Genomic DNA, 21,451 nt, shown 5'->3' with positions numbered 1-21,451 from the left:
TGGTCTAGTCTGCTGTGATTGGTCTACCGCAAATGAGGCTCACGAGCTACAGTGTTTGGGGGAGAAGAGTGAAGTTTTCATGGGCAGTCCTAGCAAAACATAGGCGGGGACTATATGACGTAAATCCGCGGAGGTTCGCAAATCGGACTAGGGACGACTCGTTTCCGTGATTCAGAGTCGACTCCCTTTTTTCCAAGCCAATAACTTTGTTATTCTTTCACCTTCGGATTTACAACTTGGCAGACTGCTTACTTTCAAACACGGCAACATTACACACTGCATGAAATGTAATTTTCATGATCTCATGTTGTGTACTCTTTAAAATAATGAGATGATCCATTGGGCTTCGCTGTTGTCTTTTTTTCACAAACAGTTCATTATGACTTCAAAACGTTAGTGCGCACTGGACGAAAAGTGCCGCATCGCATCTACAACTCATAGGTATCACGCATTGGACGCGTACATTTTGCATGCACAAGCTCAAGTTCAAAGTCCACTTCTAAGGCAGGATGGGTCAGTAATTATATATATTTTTTCTGTTTTAGTTGAAAAACGTGGCTTTTGAACGTTCATAAATGAATAGGCTCTATATCACTTTGGCCGTTATAGTTTTCTTACCTGATATTTGTGGTAAAATCGAGTAAAGACTTTTTACAAATACGAAAATACAAAAATTACCCATGGTAAAATGACAAAACATCAAATCAATGGAAAACAATACTTTAATAATGACAATATTTATATAATAACTCGAGGAATGGGCTATTTAGCACAGCGACCACATGCCCTTCGGGGTCCGTCCATTGGCTATTGCACTGCGATTTTCAACTACAGCTCTCGGGTTTCCCAAACTGCGCACTCGGCTGTGGTACATTACAATTAAGAAACAGTTACATGACTAAAAATGACACTTGTTCATTGGTTCATGAGTTTATTGTGCTTGGACAATGGATTTTAACTTTAGGCACGTTTATAGGGCATTTGAACGCTTTTTTATCCTTTTACAGATGCGCAACCATTTACAGCGGTTACAAATAACAGATATGAGTTATTGCATCATTTTTTGGATCATTTTGAATGTGTAAAATGTTGACCAGTTGACACTGTACAACAGTAATCAAGTATTTCAGTAGCAGAATGTTTATATAAAGAATACGGATTGCATTTGCCTCACAGAAAGTTTTAAAACATTATAAAGCATCCTTCAATATAAATGTAATTAACAATAATAACCGCAATTAAAATATCACAGGGAATAATATAAACAATAATGATTACCATAATTATCATAAGGTATATTAATATTGCAATAAAACGTATTCGTTTATGACAAGAAAGAAAACACTGAAAGGGAAAGAATGTGTGTGTTTTCCCAGTGTTAAAAATGAAATTATGAAACTATTTGAGACGAGTTTTGCATTAAATACAATGTAATTTTCGTTGAGTGTTTGTTACATGTGACTTTTAAAGAATAAGGATTTTTATATGCAGTTCAGGAAAAGGGATCAATGAATTCTAAAATGAAGACACACTGTTTCACATGGTTATTTCATTTTGTTCGTGTCTGTACAATTATTTCATTATTTGACCCGATATCGAGCAAATAGCAAATTTCTTGCATTAGCTACACCTGCCGGAATTACACTGAACAAAATAATAAAGGCAACACTTCTGTTTTTGCCCTCATTTTTCATGAGCTGAACTCAAAGATCTAAAACTTTTTCTATGTACACAAAAGGCCTATTTCTCTCAAATATTTTTCACAAATCTGTCTAAATCTGTGTTAGGGAGCACTTCTCCTTTGCCGAGATAATCCATCCACCTCACAGGTGTGGCATATCAAAATGCTGATTAGACAGTATGATTATTGCACAGGTGTGCCTTAGGCTGGCCACAATAAAAGGCCACTCTAAAATGTGAAGTTTTACTGTATTGGGGGGGTTTGGGGGGGTCCGAAAACCAGTCAGTATCTGGTGTGACCACCATTTGCCTCACGCAGTGCAACACATCTCCTTCGCATAGAGTTGATCAGGTTGTTGATTGTGGCCTGTGGAATGTTGGTCCACTCCTCTTCAATGGCTGGGTTAGGGTTATGGCTCACCCACACGACGCCATACATGCTGTCTTCCATCTATTTCGTATTTAAATTATGCACCATCACCGCAGCGAACATTTTATGTGACTCAAAAAACGCTCACTCCCCATGGAGAAAAATGTCCTTTTTGCAGACTTTGGAGAAGGTTACTCGAGGATTTGGTCTTTGTTTTAACCATAAATTGTATTTCGTTTTCAATCCTCCCATGTTGTCTGTTCCATATGAAGAGTTTCACATAAGTTTTCACAAGCATTTTTTATCAGGCTCCTCCATTTACTTCCAGCAAAACCAGATATTTCAGACCGGGCAGAGGGTGGTATTTAGTGGGTTTACTATGTGTGAAGAGCATTCACTTAACATCAATCTCATTTTTGACGGAGGTTGCTTTTGGAGGGTTTTGCATCTGAACTCTTCATATGTAGCCGCCCGCCACGTGTGCAGAATCAGAGCGGCAAGCGAGGCTCGAGCAGAATGTTTTCAATGCGAAAGGCAAACGCAATAAGAACTTTTCAGTTATTTTATCTAAAAAGTGAATTATTGTCACATACTGATTTGATATGAAATTAAGCAATTAAAATTTTAAGCAGTTTTAAGCCCTTTATCCCAAATCCAAGCATTTTTTAAACCTGAAAACACTGCATTAAAAATCAATCCTTTTCCAGGATTTCCAGCACCCGTACAAACCCTGAAAAGGGGAATGAAGAGATCTTGTCCATAACATACTATTGACTACAACTGACAATCCAATCAAACATCGATCCAGAACCCCCTGATCTTGAACCTGCATTTCTCATTCAAAGAAAAACACACTTTCCAACATATCTGGTCAAAACCCTGCCAGTAAGATTTATTCTTATATTCTATATAGCATAATGCCACTAATGTGCTGTCATATACAGTCGTCGGGCCCCAGTCAGGAAATACATTTTCTGTAAATGTGTTCATCTCAGCTGGTTTTGATCTTTAGGCATTCCTGAATGTCTAATGAGATCCGCACCTCATTTTGTTCACCTTGCAGATGCCCTTTCTCACTCCCACTCTTCCTCTCTGTTCATCCCATATTGTGCAATCTCAGCAAAAGCCAGACGGGGCCTTATCTATGTACACAGATACCCTGCCCTGTCACCTTAGAGATATAGTATATAACAGCGAGAGAGAGAGAAACAGAGATTGCTGTCTGTGGGTGGGTCATCTGATCAATAGTGTCAGACAGAGGAACAGTCGGTAGGACGGGGTGAGGTAGAAACCCGCAGGATGACATATCAGTAAAAGACACATGACTGAAGGGCTAAAATCACATCTGGATGTCGGACAGAATGATTTCATATTTTTTGCACTGATGTTTAGGGAAAATCCGGAGGATGGTAGACATCATCTGATCTCATATACAGTATATCATAAACAAACAAGTGATTTACAGTATCTAATAATAAAAATGACAGTCCTGACAGTCCTCTGGACTTTTTGTGATTGCACACTCCATGTAGTTTCTGGTCATGTGAAGTGTTGGCTGGGAAACAAGGATAAAACTTGAATGTAATGGACTGCACAGAGGATATCCAGCGCACACAAATTACAGAATTAATTTATTTATTTATTTATTAATTCTGTGGAAACACTGTTTACACGGTAATGGCTTTTTCTGCGTCTTTCTATAATACAAAACAGGTTAAAAAGTAATCATTCACATAATGCTCCTACATAACAGCCCCTTCTATCACCTTTCAATTGATCGGTTGTGTTTACTTTTGCTCTCATTCTCATGACCTGCTAGCCAAGAGAGAGATGGAAGAGATGAGGCGAGCGGGAGTGGGTGTGAAGGAGTGACACGTCTGAGTGGAGAACATCAGGGAGATGAAAGATAGATGAAAGAGAGACCGGTATTGACCTGACTGGTTTTAGCATCAAAGTCTCCCAAAAGAGAATAAAAAACCAAGGAGAGAGAGAACTTTGTAAACGCTCCACAGGGTGAGTGAGTTAATACATAGGAGCAAATCTAACTCAGCTAATGACGTTGTGGGACATTTTCCTGCGCCACTTTGAGTGATGTCATACATGTCATTTCTGTAACATCAGTATGACGCACGCCCTTAAGATCAACTAAGCTGTGATTTACTTGTGGATGGCTAACACCTGAGATAGAAAATGTTGACCACATGTTTTTTTGTGTGTTCTTATTGTGGTTTAGCCTAGTGGTGGAAGATCTGGGTTGGTAACCACACCGCTGTGGGGAAAAACCAAAAGGGGTGATTCATCAGCCATCAACCATTATGTGTAAGGAATCTTAAGAGAGCTAAGCTTACATTTACATTTAGTCATTTAGCAGACACATTTATCCAAAGCGACTTACAGAGAGTTCAGGGAGCAATAAGCGATATGTCATACAGGAGCAATTATACAATAGGTGCCAACACAAAGTTACTAGTTTCAACAAAAGCTAGACCACTAGTGTTGAGAGAAAGAGAGAGGGTTAGTTTTTTTCATTTGTCTGTCAAGTATTCACAGAAGAGATGGGTTTTAAGTCGTTTTTTGAATGTTGTGAGAGATGTGGTTGACCGGACTGAGTTAGGAAGAATGTTCCACTAGGAAGGAGTTGTGAAGGAGAATGAGCGGTAAATCGATTTACTGCCCTTTTGAGAATGCAATACAAGATGCCGCTGGTTTGCTGAAGGCATGGTTCTTGATGGGGTGTAGGAGGGTGTGAAAGTATGCCGGTGCAGATAAAGTGATAGTCCTATAGGCAAGCATTATTGACTTGAATCTGATACGGGCTTCAACCGGTAGCCAGTGGAGAGAGATGAAAAGGGGTGTCACATGAGCCCTTTTGGGCTGTTGGAAGATGAGGCGTGCTGCTGCGTTCTGAACCATCTGGAGTGGTTTGATAGCCTTTGCAGGAAGACCAGCAAGGAGAGCATTGCAGTAGTCCAACCTTGAGATTACCAGGGCCTGGACAAAGGAGTTGTGCCGCATGCTTAGTGAGATAGGGTCTAACCTTTCTAATGTTGAATAAGGCATATCGGCATGACCGTGTTGTCTTTGCAATGTGATCATTGAAGGACAGCTGTTCATCAAATATGACTCCGAGGTTTCTGGCTGTTTTGGAAGGAGTGATTGCGGTATTACCAAGTTAGATGGTGAGATCATGTTGCACCGTGGGGAAATTGGTGGATTTTAAAGTGGATCTTAAAGTGGATTGTCTCTGTTACGTAGATACAAGCAAATGCTTGATGTAACAGAACTGAGCTTACACGGTTAATTTTGCAGTAAAAAAATCCCTATAGTTACCCTATAGTTCAACCAATTTACTCATCCTCTAGTCATTTCAAACCTGTATGACTTTCTTTCTTCTGCAGAACACAAAAGAAGATATTTTGAAGAATGTTGGTAACCGAACAATGGCGGTACCCCTTCACTTCTATTGTATCACACACAACCATAACACAAAACCAATGCAAGTCAATGGTAAAAATAAAGAGAAAAAAAGTCATACAGGTTTAAAATGACAAGAGGGTGAGAAAATGATGAAAGAATTTTCATCTTTGGGTAAATTATCACTTTAATCTGTTAAATTCTCATGGCCAGTGTGTACTAGGGTTGCACGGTGTACCGGTGCTACGGTAGCATCGCGATGCTAAAGCTTCAAAATACCCGCGATGCCTCTCTATTTTCGAAACGGTAGTACCGTAGTTAATGTTGCATATGCGCATTAATATTCATTTGAACACTTACATCTGCCTTTTTGCGGTGTTTATCTCCAAAATGAATGTGTGTTTTGAATGTCTCGGACGAGTTAATGATTCAAATTGGTGATTTGAACAAGTTGGTTAAATGATTCACTAACTCAGTGGAAAATTGACGCCACCTACTGGCCGTTTTAGTTCTGCATTTAAAGTAAGCCTAATATTTCCTTTTATAAAGACTGCTGTATCAATTAAATTTGTCCAACATTTGAATTAGTTCCTACGTGAAAAATGATCTAGTGTACTTTAGTATTTACTACAGTAAACTACTAAAACTCATACTAGTGTTTTTGAGTCTTATCATAGTAAATATTTAAGTATACTACAGTATTTATAGTATTTACTAAATGTAAATGTATTTGCTACAATTTATCCAATTACTACAGTTAATACAACAACATATTCTAGTGCAAAGTATAATACAGTTTACTATAGTAAATACTAGGGATGTAATGGTATGAACATTTCACGATACGATAGTACCTCGATATGAAGACTACGATACGATATTTATTGAATTTTGTGCAGGAAAAAAAACAAAACAAATGAAGACTTGGAAAAATGTGGCATAAGTGTTTATTAAACTATGACTGAACAAAGATCACATTTATTATTTTTAGATTAGGTAATTTTAAAGTGCAAAGAACAGTAATATAATAGCATAAAAATTAATAACATAAAAATTGAGAACATGAAACATGAAAAAATTAAAATTAAAAAGTTTGAGTTGTTTGTCAACTTTTAACAACTCACAACCAGTCAGGTACTCGCCTCATTCACTGCTTCACTCACTGCTATTTTTTTTTCTCCTCGTATCATCTTGAAACTTTTCGGGGTGATGTAACAAATGGCTCTTCATATTAGTCGTATTCCCCGAATTGTTCTTCACCGCAGTCTGGCAGTGTCTGCATTTTGTTTTTTGTCTGTCCGTCACCTTTTCTCGTTTCTTGTTACGGGAAAACCGGAATGCTTCCACACATGCGATTTATAATTCGCTTTAGCTTCAACTAGAGGTGGGCCGAATTGCCAAAAATCTATTTCAAGGAATGAGTAATTTTATTTCACGGTAACGATATATATTTCATGAAACAATCTCCCATTATAATTCTATATTTTATATTGATTGATTTAACTAATTTATTTATTACAGTTCATTTAAATGCTCACCATAGTTAAAATGTAGGAAAGTTATGAAAATGTACTAAAGATATCAAATGAAGTTCTGATAATCAGATGTATTATTTATTCATATTTATCTTCTGGCTATATCATATGTATACAGTAGGAAGATAGACAACATATATAACAGTAAAGTATGAATATGCACAAACAATGAGAGTACAGTATATGACTAAACTGGTGTTCATGGGGTCTGTACTGTAGGTCTTTATCGCTCTTCACTCTCTATTAGATGAGCACTTTTAGTGTGTTGCGACTCATTGTCTTTAGGTTTGTTTATTCTCGGGCTTGTTTTTGCACTGCGAGTCTCTGGTGACTCCTCACGCGTCTCCCAAAACTGGAGGTAGAACCGCGTCACATCAAAGCGCTCGTGCACGCGCTCGCGAGCATCATCGCGCATTTCACCGCAAGTTTCAACTTGGCTCGCCTGAAGTTAAACTTTATAAAACTATTAACAGCTTTTCAAAACAACCTGACTTCTGAAATACGTGTTGAGAATGAGCTTTTTTAAATGCTGGCGCAGATCCCTGCACGAGCACAGCGGGTGAGAGAGAACGCGCCGGACTGGAGCGCATCACTAAACTACAGACTGAAAGAAGGTCAAAAGAATGTTTGATACGTTCATTTGTTACGGGTGGATTAATTCATTATTTTTTTCAGAATATCGCCTAATTTGCAGAGCGCCGAGTTAACCACGCCTACTTATTTACATTCCGCGGAATACACGGAATAGAAAAATCTCTTACGGTTGACATTTTATTCCGCGGTAACGGAATATTCCGTCATTCCGCCCAGCCCTAGCTTCAACAATTTGTAAATCCGTTTCTATGCCACTAGCGGCATCCGCCACTTTCGCTCAACTTGATCTGTAGCGGGCGGCAGCAGAGCACAGAGGATGATGGGCACGCATGGGTTGATGGGAATTGTAGTTCCCGCTTCCCTCAACTCGCTCCATTCGGCTGATAAAACTACACTCTGCCTGGAAGATCTATCGTCATGCGACCACGATAGTACCGAAAATCGCGATACTTCCGATATTTACAATACCGTTACATCCCTAGTACATACAAATGTTTAATCTAAATCTGTGTTTTTTGTAAAGATTTGAATTATATGGCACAGCATCGTGATACTACTTGGTATCGAGATACTTCAGCTGGTATAGTATCGTAAGACATGTTTATGGTACCGTGACAACCCTAGTGTGTACAGGTCTCATGTGGCAGGTATAATCTGGTGTCATCTGTTCACTTTGCCTCTTTTTGATAAAAAGCTTGCAGTAAATTAGGCTGCACAAATGGCCACTCAGCACCATTAATCCAACACACACACACAAAATCACAACCATTGCCCACAGGCATGTACACACACACACACACTCACACATGTCTGGTTTACTATCCCCGTGGGGACAGTCCATAGGCGTAATGTTTTTATACTGTACAAACTGTATATTCTATCCCCTATCCCTAACCCTACCCCTAAACCTAAAGATCATAGAACACTTTTTGCATTTTTAGATTTGTAAAAAATATTGTTCTGTACAATTTATTAGCTTTTTTGCCCATGGGGACCTCAATTTTGGTCCCCACGGTGACACGAGTCCCCATGTGTTGGTGTGCATTCAGGTTTAGGTCCCCACTGGGATATACAAACATGAACACACACATGTACGGCAGCCCTAGTGTAATTCATTAGTGGTGTGTAATGGATTGCAGATTTAATGAAAGATGATTCAGCCATTTCACTAAAGCTGATCAACATATGTCAACCACCCACATACACACACCAATTTATTCTCACGTTTTAGTATGTGCGTAAAACAAAGAAAGAGTTTCTCTGAATACCATGTACAACAAAACAACAGCGTACATAATCTATGTGAAAGCTGCAATTAGAAACTTCATATTATTTAATACCACCTGAGTCAAGTATCTTCTACTGCAGGTGCATGAAAAATAAATGTATGCTTTCTCTGACATGAGGCACTGCAGAGCAACACAGCACGAACTGTAATGCAGAGCAGAACAGAACACAGATCTCGACTCAACAGAATGGCTCATGGATTAATGCATTTTTCAAGAGAAGTGCTATTATGAGTGTTGTGATGACATCAAGAGCGGCTTTTATTCTATAAATGTATTGTACCCATAATTGACCTATCGCTAATGATACTGTCGCTAATTCGGACAAACACACGGAGTTCGCTAATGTCTTACAATGGGAGCTGTCAGTGTGAAAGCCTTGTCCCAAGAGTTTTTTTTTCACACATTTTGCACACTCTCTCGTCGGGGAGCATTCTAGTGGGACTTAAATATATCATGGAGGGATATATAAAATATTTTACAATAAATATGGTAGATAAGATTAATTTGGAAACAAGGGTTTACAGATCACAATGCAATTGGGAGAAGCCGGTCGTCATGATCGCAAATGACAACACTGTTCATGTACCGCAAGGTAAGATTAAATTAATTTACATTTAACCAGTTTAATATGGAGAGGCACTGACACGTAGACCTTCGTTTATGTGTTTTTGACCCGCAATGAACATGACGTGAGAACAGTTAGCAATTTAGGTTTGTAGGTTAGCATGCACTCACTAACTTTACCATTTTTAGCCAGTGATACCTTGCTGAAGCACATGATGACATTAACGTTCTGCTTGAGCACAAGAAAATTGTAAATTAATGAGAGTATGACAACCGATTTCTTTGGGATTGGTGTTGAACCAGGTTACTGCACCCACATTTTGCTGTCTTGTTTAGGTTTAGCAAATAAAATAAAATAATTTCCATTCCCAATCCTCTCAGGATACCTGGAATCAGTAGCTACGTTTACATGGACCAATGTCATCCGATTAAAAGTCCAATCCGAATGAAAACGTTCCATATAACCTACTGAAATTTCAGTCGGATTGTAACGGGTGGTTTATATCATTTGTAATCTGCTTGATAGGACATGTAAACACTTGATCAGATTAAAAACCGAAGTAGGAAGTTTTGCGCATGTGCAAAGACGACGCTGGGTCGTACAGACGTAAGGGCGTATGATGCACGTAATGGAGCAGCTGTTGCTAAAGAAACCAAAAACCATAAATCTGACAAAGCGGTACAAATAGCCTTGTGGTTAGTGCTCCGACATATGGCGCTGTTGCGCTCTGGGCGACCCGAGTTCGAGTCCCGGCTCATGGTCCTTTCCCGATCCCACACCCCCTCTCACCCACTTCGTTCCATGTCCTCTCATTGTTACTGTACTATAAATAAAGGCAAAAACGCCAAAAATAATCTAAACTGTTTCCCTGGAGTGAGTTTTTAACCGCAATTTACAAATTTACAAATAAAACTGCAAGTACAAATATAGGCAAAAATATCGAATCATAAAATTTTATTTATATTCGTAGTAGGCTACCGAACATTTATTAGTGATGCTTTGAAAAAGCATTACTATTGTTATTCGAACATACTTATTATTATTCTTATTCCGCCAAAAGTTTGGCACGCTACTTGTCCCGCAGCTTTTGGCGTAGACCCATGAACGAATACATGAAATCGACCGGCCTATTCGGGAATGGTGTGCTATGACTTTTATAAGCGATTGGGTTTGGGGGGGATGCGATAGGGGGGCAAAAAACCACTCGAAAAATCCCATAGACTTAACATTGCGCCAGAGTCTGTGCCAGAGCAGATCTACTGGAGGGGCATTGGGTCATCGGCGGGGGGGTGCACTGCCGTTTGAGAAATATTTTGACGCAGTGGCGACATCATAGTCAAGTCCAACACAGCAGAAATGCTATAAAAAAACGAAACACTTTTTTTTATTAATTGTTATTTGCTAATTTCGTTTATTCTTGTTGTTGTTAATTTCCATATCATGTCACTTAGTCGAGGCTATGTGGTAGCCCTATGCACACAGTTTACTCAGTCACACACACGAAGACGATAATAAAAGGCAGAAAGGGGTGGGGTAAAGTTATGCCCTCTCTCTACTCCAGCACAGTCACACACAGCGGAGGGCTGTAGTGGAGGCTAAACGCAAATAAATGCAGTTTACCCATCTCTGACATGTGTTACCTTTTTGTTAATCCGCCTCTCCGATCGCGGATAATGTTAGCTGTAACAGTTTGCTCTGGTCCATTTCTCACAATGATGAGCCGACAAAGTTATTACAAAGCACGTTGTTTAATCTCATCAGCGAAAGCTCCATCCATCACTATACCATTTGACAATCACTTGAACTCCCAGGTGCTTTCATGAACTTATAAAGAAAACAACAAAACCTCTAAAGCAGCTTACTCTCCTTTTCTCTGTCTGCTACTTTTCTCTCACATACGTGAATACCCCGCACCCGCACTACTTTTCCCATCATTCATTACGGCCAGGACTACAAACCCCATGCTTCTTAAAAGGACAATGCCCATATTCCCGCAACACATGTCAGAAATAGTTTATCCACCTCTCCAAATTATGCGTTTTCCCCGTTCATTTTATTTCATTTAAGTTACAGTTTGCACATTTAATATTAAAAGAATAACTAAAAGGGATATTTTTTGGCCCACGCCATGGCCTGTGGAAGGAGGGGCATCAATGACCACTGGGGGGGCACGGCCCTCAAATGCCCCACCATATGGCAATAAAGCTCTTCTGATTCTGATTCTGATTCATAGCGCCGGCGCTGCATTGCGCCCAACTTTGAGGGGTCGTAGCTCCGACCGAAAATATCGTAGAAACATTTAGATGATACACCATTTCAAGAGGCTATCAGGTTCTGTAAGAACATCACTCACAATGGGGTGTAAGTTGCACCCCTGGGGTGTAAGAGCCACCCAAAATGTCCCGTATACTTATAATGGCCCATTGACTCCCATTCAAAACCTAAATACCGATTTTTTTTCTTCGCATTAGACCCATGAATGTATACATCAAATCGAGCGGCCCATTGAGAAATGGTGTACCATGACTTTTGGAAGTGATCGGGTGAGGGGTGCTCGATAGGGGGGTGAAAAAACACCCGGAAAAACCCATTGACTTAACATTGCGCCAAACTTTGACGGGTCGTAGCTCAGTGCAAGGATTTCGTAGAAACGTGCGGGTTACCACATTTGAAGAGGCTATCAGGCTCTATAAGAACACACATTACATTGGGGTGTAAGTTGTACCCCTGGGGTGTAAGAGCCACCCAAAATGTCCCATTGACAGGAAGCATGCCCATATAAGGCGTAAAACCTGTTGAATATCTTCGCAGTACAGCCACTTAGAGACAAGGGCCATTGGCTCATCTGCATTAGAGGGGAGGGGCTTAGGGATAGGTAAATTCTTTGTCAATACATAAATGTAAAAAAATCACAAACCTGTTTGTGGAACATAAAAATAGCATGACACATAAGAGAAACAAGCAAAACACTTCTCTACAGATTCACACAGTTTTTCTCTCTTTTAACCAATGCCACATTAATGAAACCACAATACTCGTCAAACCATTGTGTTCTGTAAAAAGATTAGCACAATGGTAGAATGACAAGCCTTTTTTTGCAGGCTGTCATTTGTGAATCTGACATTTTCCCATTGTTCCTGAGGCAGTCTTGTCAATAAATTCATCAGAGTGATACAAAGCATGTTCATTCACCTCAGTCTGATGTCTTTAGAGTCTCATCATGAGAGAGGTACACATGATCTTACTAACTGAACGGAGAAAGTGACGGATGTTCAGAAGGTGAACAACGTACAGCTTCATATACAGAAAGACACATGTAAGCTTTATTAAATGCAGGATATGCATAAACATCGTAAAAGGAAAAGACATTGACAATTGAGAGTGAATGACAGCACTGCTATGGTGTCTAATGCAGACCTGTTATTCAACACTGCTGGGATGAATGTGAATGAATAATACAATAATGACACTGCTGGTACATCATGTGCCCATAGTTATACCAGAAAAAAATGTGTAAAATTTACATACGCCCATAAATCTTCCCTTCATATCTTTTTATTCTTCCTCTCACTCTTCTGACACAACCAAGTGACATTTGAGATATAGCCAGGCTTTTCATCTCTCTTTCTCACTTAAGAATCTCAGAGCACACATGCTAATCTCTAAATGATCTGAAGCTAATGTTTCAGTGGCCTGCAGAAGCAATACAAATCAGAAGGATTAGCCATAGATTAGATCTCTCTGGAACTCAAAAGCCATGTGGCCTGACTGACTAAGGGCCACCTTTGGCTCCCCCTTAAACTTTTTCTCTCTCACTTACCAACATCCACTGCAAAGTGAAGTAGATTTCTAAATCACTTTTTCTTTTGTGCACACCAACATACTGCCATTTGTGCATGTCAGTGTGTAACTGTCAGTTTAAATGTTCATCCAGACAACACACTGAGTCACAAAGAGAACAGGTCACCTCACACACAACTCTGAATTTGAAATGAAGTGACGGCCATGCAGTTCCATCTATAGGTTACATCATCGTAGTGAATGCCACATCACTTCCTGAACAATAGTGCCTCCTTCGTTGATGTGAAAAATTGAATTAGCAATGACATTTAAAGGGAACAAATCAAGCGAATAGACCAGATGGTTTAACAGCTGCATATTGTGAAGCATGATTAGTGAGTCAAAAAAAGCTGTCATTTCTTTTTCACATTCCACACAAACAGCATCTACAGGTTTGTAGGAATACATGCACTGTAGTAAAACATCTCTTCTGAAGGAGAAGCGTTTTAGTGATGTATTAATGCTGACATTTAAAGAAATCTCATTTAGTCAGTCTGAAGATTGGAACTGAGTTTAAAATAAGCTTTGATATGAGGTTGAGTGAGAAGAAGAGTAAGACCGTCTCTGAGCTTTTAATGGGTGTGTGCCCACAGCAAGAAGTGCTGCTGAGTTGAGTTGGACATGGCTCAAATTCTGAATAGTGTGTAGTTTATGGGGATGAAGTGCGTGGTCCAGACAGCAGAGCAGATTCCAAGAGTGTGTGTTTGTTGGGGTTTGTGTGTGTGACTCTGTCCTCAGCTGGTCACTGTATCCTGCACAATACTGTATGTATAGAAACTGCCAGTAAAAAGTTTGGACATACCTACTCGTCATGCAATGTCACACATTTTACACTTTTTACATTAAGAAAAATAGTTCTTCGCACACAAGGGGAAGTGTGGGTACGATGCATCTCATTATCTCAAAATGATCTCTGAACACTCAGTACAATTATATGAATATATATATATATATATATATTTACATGTTTGTATTATATGAATATATTGAAATGTTTAAAATTACTTCTGGATACAAAAATATAATTGTCATTTCTTTCATTAAAAAAACATGTTTCAAAAATATTTTTGAAATGCATGACTTGGACCAAATAATGCAGCAAATAAAGGCCCACAATAGATGGAAATTTCTTCAATAGTGTTTAAAAAGATTCTCAGGGGAAGACCCGAAGAGCTGACTGATAAAATGGCATGTGTATTTTTCCAAATTCTAGGCAAAGGGAGGCTGCTTTTAAGATGTTAGAATATAACCGTTTTTCAGTTAAGGACAACACGTGTTGCCCTTAACTAAACACATTTCTGTGGTATTTTTGGGACAACACATTTTGTGTGACTTTTAACTCAACTTGTGTTGCCCCTTTGTATATTTAATACAACATAAACACAAAATGTGTTTAAACGACACATAATGTGTTAAAAAGCATAACACAGTGTGTTAATAATTAACACATCCTTTCTGAGAGTGTAGTTACAATTGTGTTATTTCATTGTTTTGATGAGTTTACTATTGCTCTAAAATGTAGAAAAATACCAATGAGTGTTTTAAAAATGTTGAACATAAATAGCATATATTAAATCTTTTAATATATCTGTCAAGTCTTTAAACATGTTTAATTCAGGTTTTATTCTGAAGGTGTTTAATATCATATTAACTATTGTATTTGTGATTTTGTTCATTCTTTTATGGCCCAGTAAAAAAGCCCTTAAACCACAATTCAATTGTGCCCTTGTTAAATTAATTTAATTCTTAAAATTTCTAACTTTTTAAAAATCATTTTAGTTATCATTATTGTCCTTGGTGTGATCGGGTCTTTACAACATAGCACCTGAAGCACAATAACAGTCAACAGATGCATTCTTTCATCCACAGCCTCATAACAACCTTGGAAAGGCTGTCCTGTAAGAGGGAATGACATGTTTTTGAAGACATGCAGAATTTCCATTTAAACTGTTTTCATGTATTATTTTCTTTTGCTGCAAGGTTGCCCATGGCATCCACACTCAAACGCAGATGCACTAACAGGGAAAAACAGCCATACAGAGAGAGACAGAAGAAACACTGAACAATTTCTAAACCAAAATCAACAACTGAAATACTTTTTTGGATGGTTTAATTGTGCTAGTTGGAAGGCAACACAAGTTGCAATGTTAAAAACGATAAATGTCTATTATATATTCCACTGATTTCAGTCACAAACTGAAACACCATACAATAAACAAACTGCAAGAAGCACAGAACACAAAGGTTATAAGAGAGAAAGAAACAAATGACAGAAAAGTGAGCATAATTACGAGAGTGCAAAACAGGAACATTTAGACAGATGAGCCTGCAGCTGTGCCAGCTTGTCTAGAGCCCCTCCTCTCTCTCCCTCTCGCTCCCTCTCTCCCTCTCTCCCTCTCTCTCTCTCCTGTCTGTTATTGGTCTGTGCTCCTGTGACAGCTGCTCCACTACTGCTCTCACCTCTTCTGTTGCATCCCTCCATTCACACAAAGCTAAAGGCAGAGCGTATGTGTGCGCGCGCGTGCGTGTGTGTGTGGGAGAGAGAGGATCACCTCTTTTGCTGCAGAGCTCCGTGCAGTTGTTCCTGTCTGTCTTTGAGTTGGCTCTGCAGGTGCCCGATCTCTCGCTGATAACTCGCTGCTTTCCCCGCAAAGTCCTCCTCCTGTTCACGCAGACGCCGACCCAGCGTGCAGACGCTCGCTGACGCCTGCCACTTGTACACCTAGAGCAGTTGGTAGAAAGATGAAAACAGTTGCACCGGAGAGCACTGAGGAACAGTGGAATATCACTTAAACAACAATCAAACAATCAAAGGACGACAACCCTGGAGGAGCCAGAGACAGAGACCACACAGCACGGTAAATACTACATTACAGGCTTGTGTGAGTGTGTGTATGTGAATAAAGGGTTAAACGTGTGTGTGAGTTTATCTGTCTGTTTAACCAGTGCATGACAAGTATTATCTCTAGACTAATCATACAGGTCCTGAAACTATTCATGAATTGATGGTTTGATACTTCATCAGCTTTTGTGCAGCATCCAACCTTTTGACTTGCAGATATAAGTAACCCACATATAAAAGATATAAGAAGTATGAGTTTAACAGGTTGGAGGTCAATCTTGCCCAAATATGTGTGTTGACGTACTGTATGAAGTGGAGTTCTGAATGCACAATGTGCGATGTGATATTGCGGCGATGCGCAGAAATGCAGACACAGTGCAGCTGTGACCATGAAAGGAACAGATGTTGGCCTGTCTGCTGCTAAAACAGATGTGAGCTGTTTAGATAAACAAACACGCACAAACTTGCGCAGCTCCCGTGGTTTCCAGGGAGAGGCAGCCTGTTGATGTAAGTCATCTTCATATAGCAGAGGGCAATGAGACAATTACAGCTACATGAGTCGACATGAGTAGTCAGATGTGCTCGGTTCATAAATGCCTCATCGTAAATACATGACACCAGGGAAAAGAATAAATGAAAGATCAAGACTAATAAAACGGGGAAAGAAGCTACAGCAACGCACAAGTGGATATATGTTAGGAATGGTTTCCTTATGAGATCAAGACCCAGGGGGAGGAATGCCTGAATGAACATCTAACAATAACCGTCATGACATTTTCCATGTGTACCTAGGAAGCTGAAAAGCAGCTATAATTTCTTTAACAGACCCCTGTGTTTTATACTCCATGAATAGAACAGAAAATGAGCATGCGCGGAGAATGTGAGAAAGGATTCATGTATGTGAAAAAGAGAGAGTGGCTTGACTGTACACAGTCAGGTTTTAGAGCACATACAGGTCCAATCGTTGCCTCATACATCGATCAATAACACTCCACACAAACAAGCATCAGTCAACAGCTCTTTCTGTGCATGTGTGTGAGCGCATTCAATTACTGCTAGTCTGTCTCTCTTTGCCTCTGTTTTTTCAACATCGGAGTGAGATGCAGTAGTGTATGAAAGGCGAAGTCGCGATCAGGTCAAAGAGGATCTGAGAAACCACAAAACCAGTAAGGAGAACCGGAATTAACCCTGTAAATAAATGTGCCAATTTGCAAACTACACATGATGACTTTTCAGTGACCTTTGGTGGACTGTATTACGCGATGTGGGCATTTATAAAGGTGGTGCTAATGTGGATAAAGCTTAAAAGCAGGTTAAACTGTCCTTTCTTCCACACCATCATGGTACATCAATTAGAGCTGTTTGTAGAACTGAAATATCTAACCGGCAAATGGAGGAAAGTGCTGTCTTTGGAGTGCCTTTTCTATCCATTTGCACTCTGCTGTCCATGATGGTGCTTGTCCTTACAAAACTTTTCCTTTCAAGTGCTCCTGAGGAAACGTAATGATGTGCTGAAACTGGCGTTATTAAAAATGAATACTTGTGGTCAAAGAAAGAAGACCGTGTTCAATGGTGTTTTTCCATGTTTTTTACGAGTTACTAGCAGAAAAACATGGGAGATATACATAATGAAAATAGGCAACTCTAATCTCAGATAAAGCACATATCAAAATGGGTGACGGGTTGAGACATCTGTGTACTATGACTAAATAAATCATTCCATCGTAACCATGGTGGTTGCCTGGAAACTCCCGATGTTGGAAAAGTTCATTAAGTCTCGTTCACTGCAATCTTCCTACAGGCTGTGCTGGAGGATGATGTGCACTTGAATAGATGTGACAACACATAATATCTATCAGGCAAGAAAAGTGAAAGGTTATTGTCTTTAAGTCACTTTGAGTTCTTTCAACAGGGTCCCTCAAATTTAGTCAGAAATTTCCCATTTCTTGGAGTGGTCTGTGCACATACTCCGAACATATAAGAGCCCAGTCTCTCAACCCCTCCTGTCAACACTTTATTCTCTGATATAAAAAGGAATTTACGCATGAAGCAACTGTATTTTAGCTGTAGCAGATTGTTTTGAGACAGACAATGCAGGGATGGTTACCATGGATGTTGTGAAAACTCATTTTTTAAAGTGTGAGTCATCATGGCCATATGTCTTACAGCCTATTTATCGTTTCCCTCTAATTCTGTGGTGACCTAAAATGTAAAACTAATCAAAACTTCTGCATTCCTTGACAATCAAGCTTTGCTTTACAGCACTGCATAGCTGGCAAGCTTTTAAAACACTATAAAAAGGAGTTGCTATTTATATGCTGGTTGCTAAATAAAATCAATTCATATGTAGAAACAGAATTTAGGAACAAATTTGCAAGAATTGTATCTCCTATCTACTCATGTTGCATGAAATTTCAAATGTCAAATTTTTGTTTGGTAGTGTACATTTCCACTATATTATGCATTGGGAGACTCTGTCAAGGGCAAGGATATTTATAATGGTACTTGAGATTAATGAAGCCGCTGCAGTAAATCGACTGTTGTGAGATGCTTAGACCAGCTGCAGATATGGCACCAATCACAGCTCCCTAATGTGCGACCCGAGTCTTTGACATTCATTAGGAGGCTGAGACAGACCTAGAGCCTGAAGAAATCAAACCATATGGTGTTTTTGGGAGGAGTCCACCTATATTTCAGAGTCATTATGAATCCCAGTGTTGGTAGAAGTGGGTCAGATTGATGTCAATTCACGAAAGAGTGCAGAGCTGAAATGTGGCACTCACTTTTGAAATCAGACCTGCAAACTCGTAAGACTAGATTTTCAGAAAAAATAAATACATTGTCCTCGTGAATACATTGCCCTTGTCTCGCGATCCCAATGCTCCAAGTCGTAATTAAACATCTAAAATGATCTTTATTTGTCTACGTTTTCTGAGAGGTACACCTTCCTAAGTCTTTCCTAATACAAAGGATCGTGTCCATCAGAAGAAAAGCACTTGCGCGTCTGACGTTTTGGTTTTAAAACATGCAGGATTGAGAAAATAAAGTGTAGGACTGATGTTAAAAGAGTTATTAAGAGAGATGAAGTGCAGGACCTGATTGATGCGAGTTATAAGAGTTCATAAAGAAAAAAAGAGTTATTAAAAGCTTTGATAAAAAAGAAAAGCAGATACATGCAATACAAAAGTAATCCGCACGGCTTCTGACGACATATTAATATATTATGAAGCGAATTGACCAGGCTCTAAAATAATTATTCAAAATCATCTGTAAACTACAGCTTCTGCGACTGAAACTTCGGACGAATATCAATCGCACCCAAGTGCCTTAGGGGCTGTGTCCACCAAGGCGCTTTTACATGGAAAAAAACACCAGCTGCTTGCATTTTCAAAAAACACGGCATTTCCACTGGAAACAATTGAAAAAACACGCTGTACGTCGGCAGAAACGCCTTGGTGGACACAGCCCCAGAAGAGCAGAGCTGTAGAAGTGGAAATTCGAAAGGGAGATTGGCAACTGTCACTCATAACATTGCCGTTTCGATCACACGGGCGAACAGAAAAATAAATATCAAGCCATTTTTTCTTTAACCGAGACAACACTTTGCGTTCGTACCTTTCAGCAATGCTTTACACAGGCGCAAACATGACGTTTAGAACACGTGATTCTGGTTGGCTCAAGGACCAAAAAAGACGATGCTGTTAGCTGTTATCTTGATTCTGGTTGGCCAAACGAATCCAGGTGCTGGACCAAAGACGTTTCAGACGCTCGAGAGTAGACGCCTAGGTTTTCTGAGAAAATAAAGATCTTTTGTGTCAGCCAAAATGCTCAATCTATTCATAGCTTTGAGGGGAGACTTTGATTAGATGCCGAAAATCCCATTGTGCCGGGTGATGTCTAATGGTTTCTGCTCAGTATGATGATTTCGGAGAATCATGAGCAAAAATGTCTTATGGAAGCAAAGTTAAAGGTTCAGAAAAACAGAAGAATCTTAATCTAGAACATTTTAAGCAAGAAGCATAATTGTATTATACTTATTGAAGTGCATGTGAACTGCAAATGACCTCACCTCACATATTCAGGTTTTTAGAAACTTTCCCTCAATCTTTTCCAGATCTCCCACACAGCTTCCACTTAAACACCAAACCTACAGAGCTTTTGCCTTCAAATCCTGGCTCCAAAAGCATCTTTGAAGCCAAGGGCCTCACTTAGGGACCTGTGAGTTAGGTCTGCTACAAACAACACACACACACCCAGCAGATACTCCCCTAAGAGACTTGTTACTTACAAACAGGCTGAATACGTGATCTACGGCATCTTTACTCTGCCTGCCCTGAGTGAGAAGACTTAAGATGTGTCACTCATAATCAGGCAAGAGATCAGTGTATTAGATAACGCTGTGGGAGATTACAGAAAGATAAACCTGAATTAAAAATCTCAATAAGATTAAGTTTAAATCCTCTGGTTAATACCACACTAATCTGCAGGGTGTTAGTGCGTAAATTTCAATGCACTAAAACCTTCAGTCCAAACATCTTTATTACAGTATATACCTGAACAAAAACACCTGACCATCACATGTGTCTGCATCAGTTGGGCATGTGAAGCGCTATAGATGCTTTCAAGGCAACGACATGAACAAACGTTACTGCGCATGCATGCTTTTGTGACCCAAATTTAACTTCCGGTACACATCCACAAAGAATAGGGTGCCTGCAGATTATTTCTGATAACAAGCAAAAGCAATAACAAGTAAATTACATTAGCTAGCAAGTTAAAAGCTCATTTTTCACAGCTAACCAATGACAGAGACCTGTTGTTTCATAACATCATGCGAGGAACGTGATTGGTCGAGAAGGCTCAATCTCGAAAAAATTAAATGGCGGCCGAAATGCCGGTTGGAGCATAGTTTTGTATAAATGTAAATTTAATTTTCACTTTCAATAACTTCTGATTGCATTTTTAGCAAGAAATTAGAGTTGTAGTTTTTAAATATGTGATTGGTTCTCTTTCAAACAATCGCTCGGTATCTCACTATGGGAAATGTCCCTCAGGCGTGATAGACTATGGAAGCACCAATTACACCACGTCTGCCCGACGGGTGGACCAATCACAGCTCAACACTAAGAGCCCACCCCTCTCCTATATATACTGCTGTGATTACCTGTAACGGCATTCTTGGTCTCTTCCCTGTGAAGATTTTCCTCAGCACCTTAGCTGCGCTGCTCCAGTTCATAGACATGCCATTAAGGTCGACGTTGCCGAATGCAGTGCAGTTGGAATTTGTCGCGGATTCTCCGAACTCATTACTGAGTTTTTTCT

General features: G+C 39.5%; 2 protein-coding genes across 4 annotated transcripts in view; one reads left to right on the top strand and one right to left on the bottom strand.

The window, feature by feature from the left end:
• cep89 (centrosomal protein 89) overlaps nt 1–21,451 on the bottom strand; it is a 103,074-nt gene that overhangs the window by 2,458 nt on the left and 79,165 nt on the right. For all 3 annotated transcript variants that reach the window (XM_057362502.1, XM_057362416.1, XM_057362585.1), the window contains one exon: nt 15,840–16,009. In XM_057362502.1, coding sequence (XP_057218485.1) covers nt 15,840–16,009 — 170 coding nt within the window. The remainder of the gene's footprint in view (nt 1–15,839; nt 16,010–21,451) is intronic.
• The window catches only part of zgc:165481 (uncharacterized protein LOC100073327 homolog), a 36,608-nt gene continuing 31,118 nt past the window's right edge, over nt 15,962–21,451 (top strand). The window contains exon 1 of the mRNA XM_057363264.1: nt 15,962–16,145. The gene's annotated coding sequence lies outside the window, so the exon portion shown is untranslated. The remainder of the gene's footprint in view (nt 16,146–21,451) is intronic.

Source organism: Triplophysa rosa, linkage group LG1 (genome assembly GCF_024868665.1).
Source record: "Triplophysa rosa linkage group LG1, Trosa_1v2, whole genome shotgun sequence".
In the NCBI taxonomy this organism is placed as follows: domain Eukaryota; kingdom Metazoa; phylum Chordata; class Actinopteri; order Cypriniformes; family Nemacheilidae; genus Triplophysa; species Triplophysa rosa.
The sequence above is the reverse complement of the archived record's forward strand: the minus strand, read 5'-3'. Positions and strand labels throughout refer to the sequence as shown.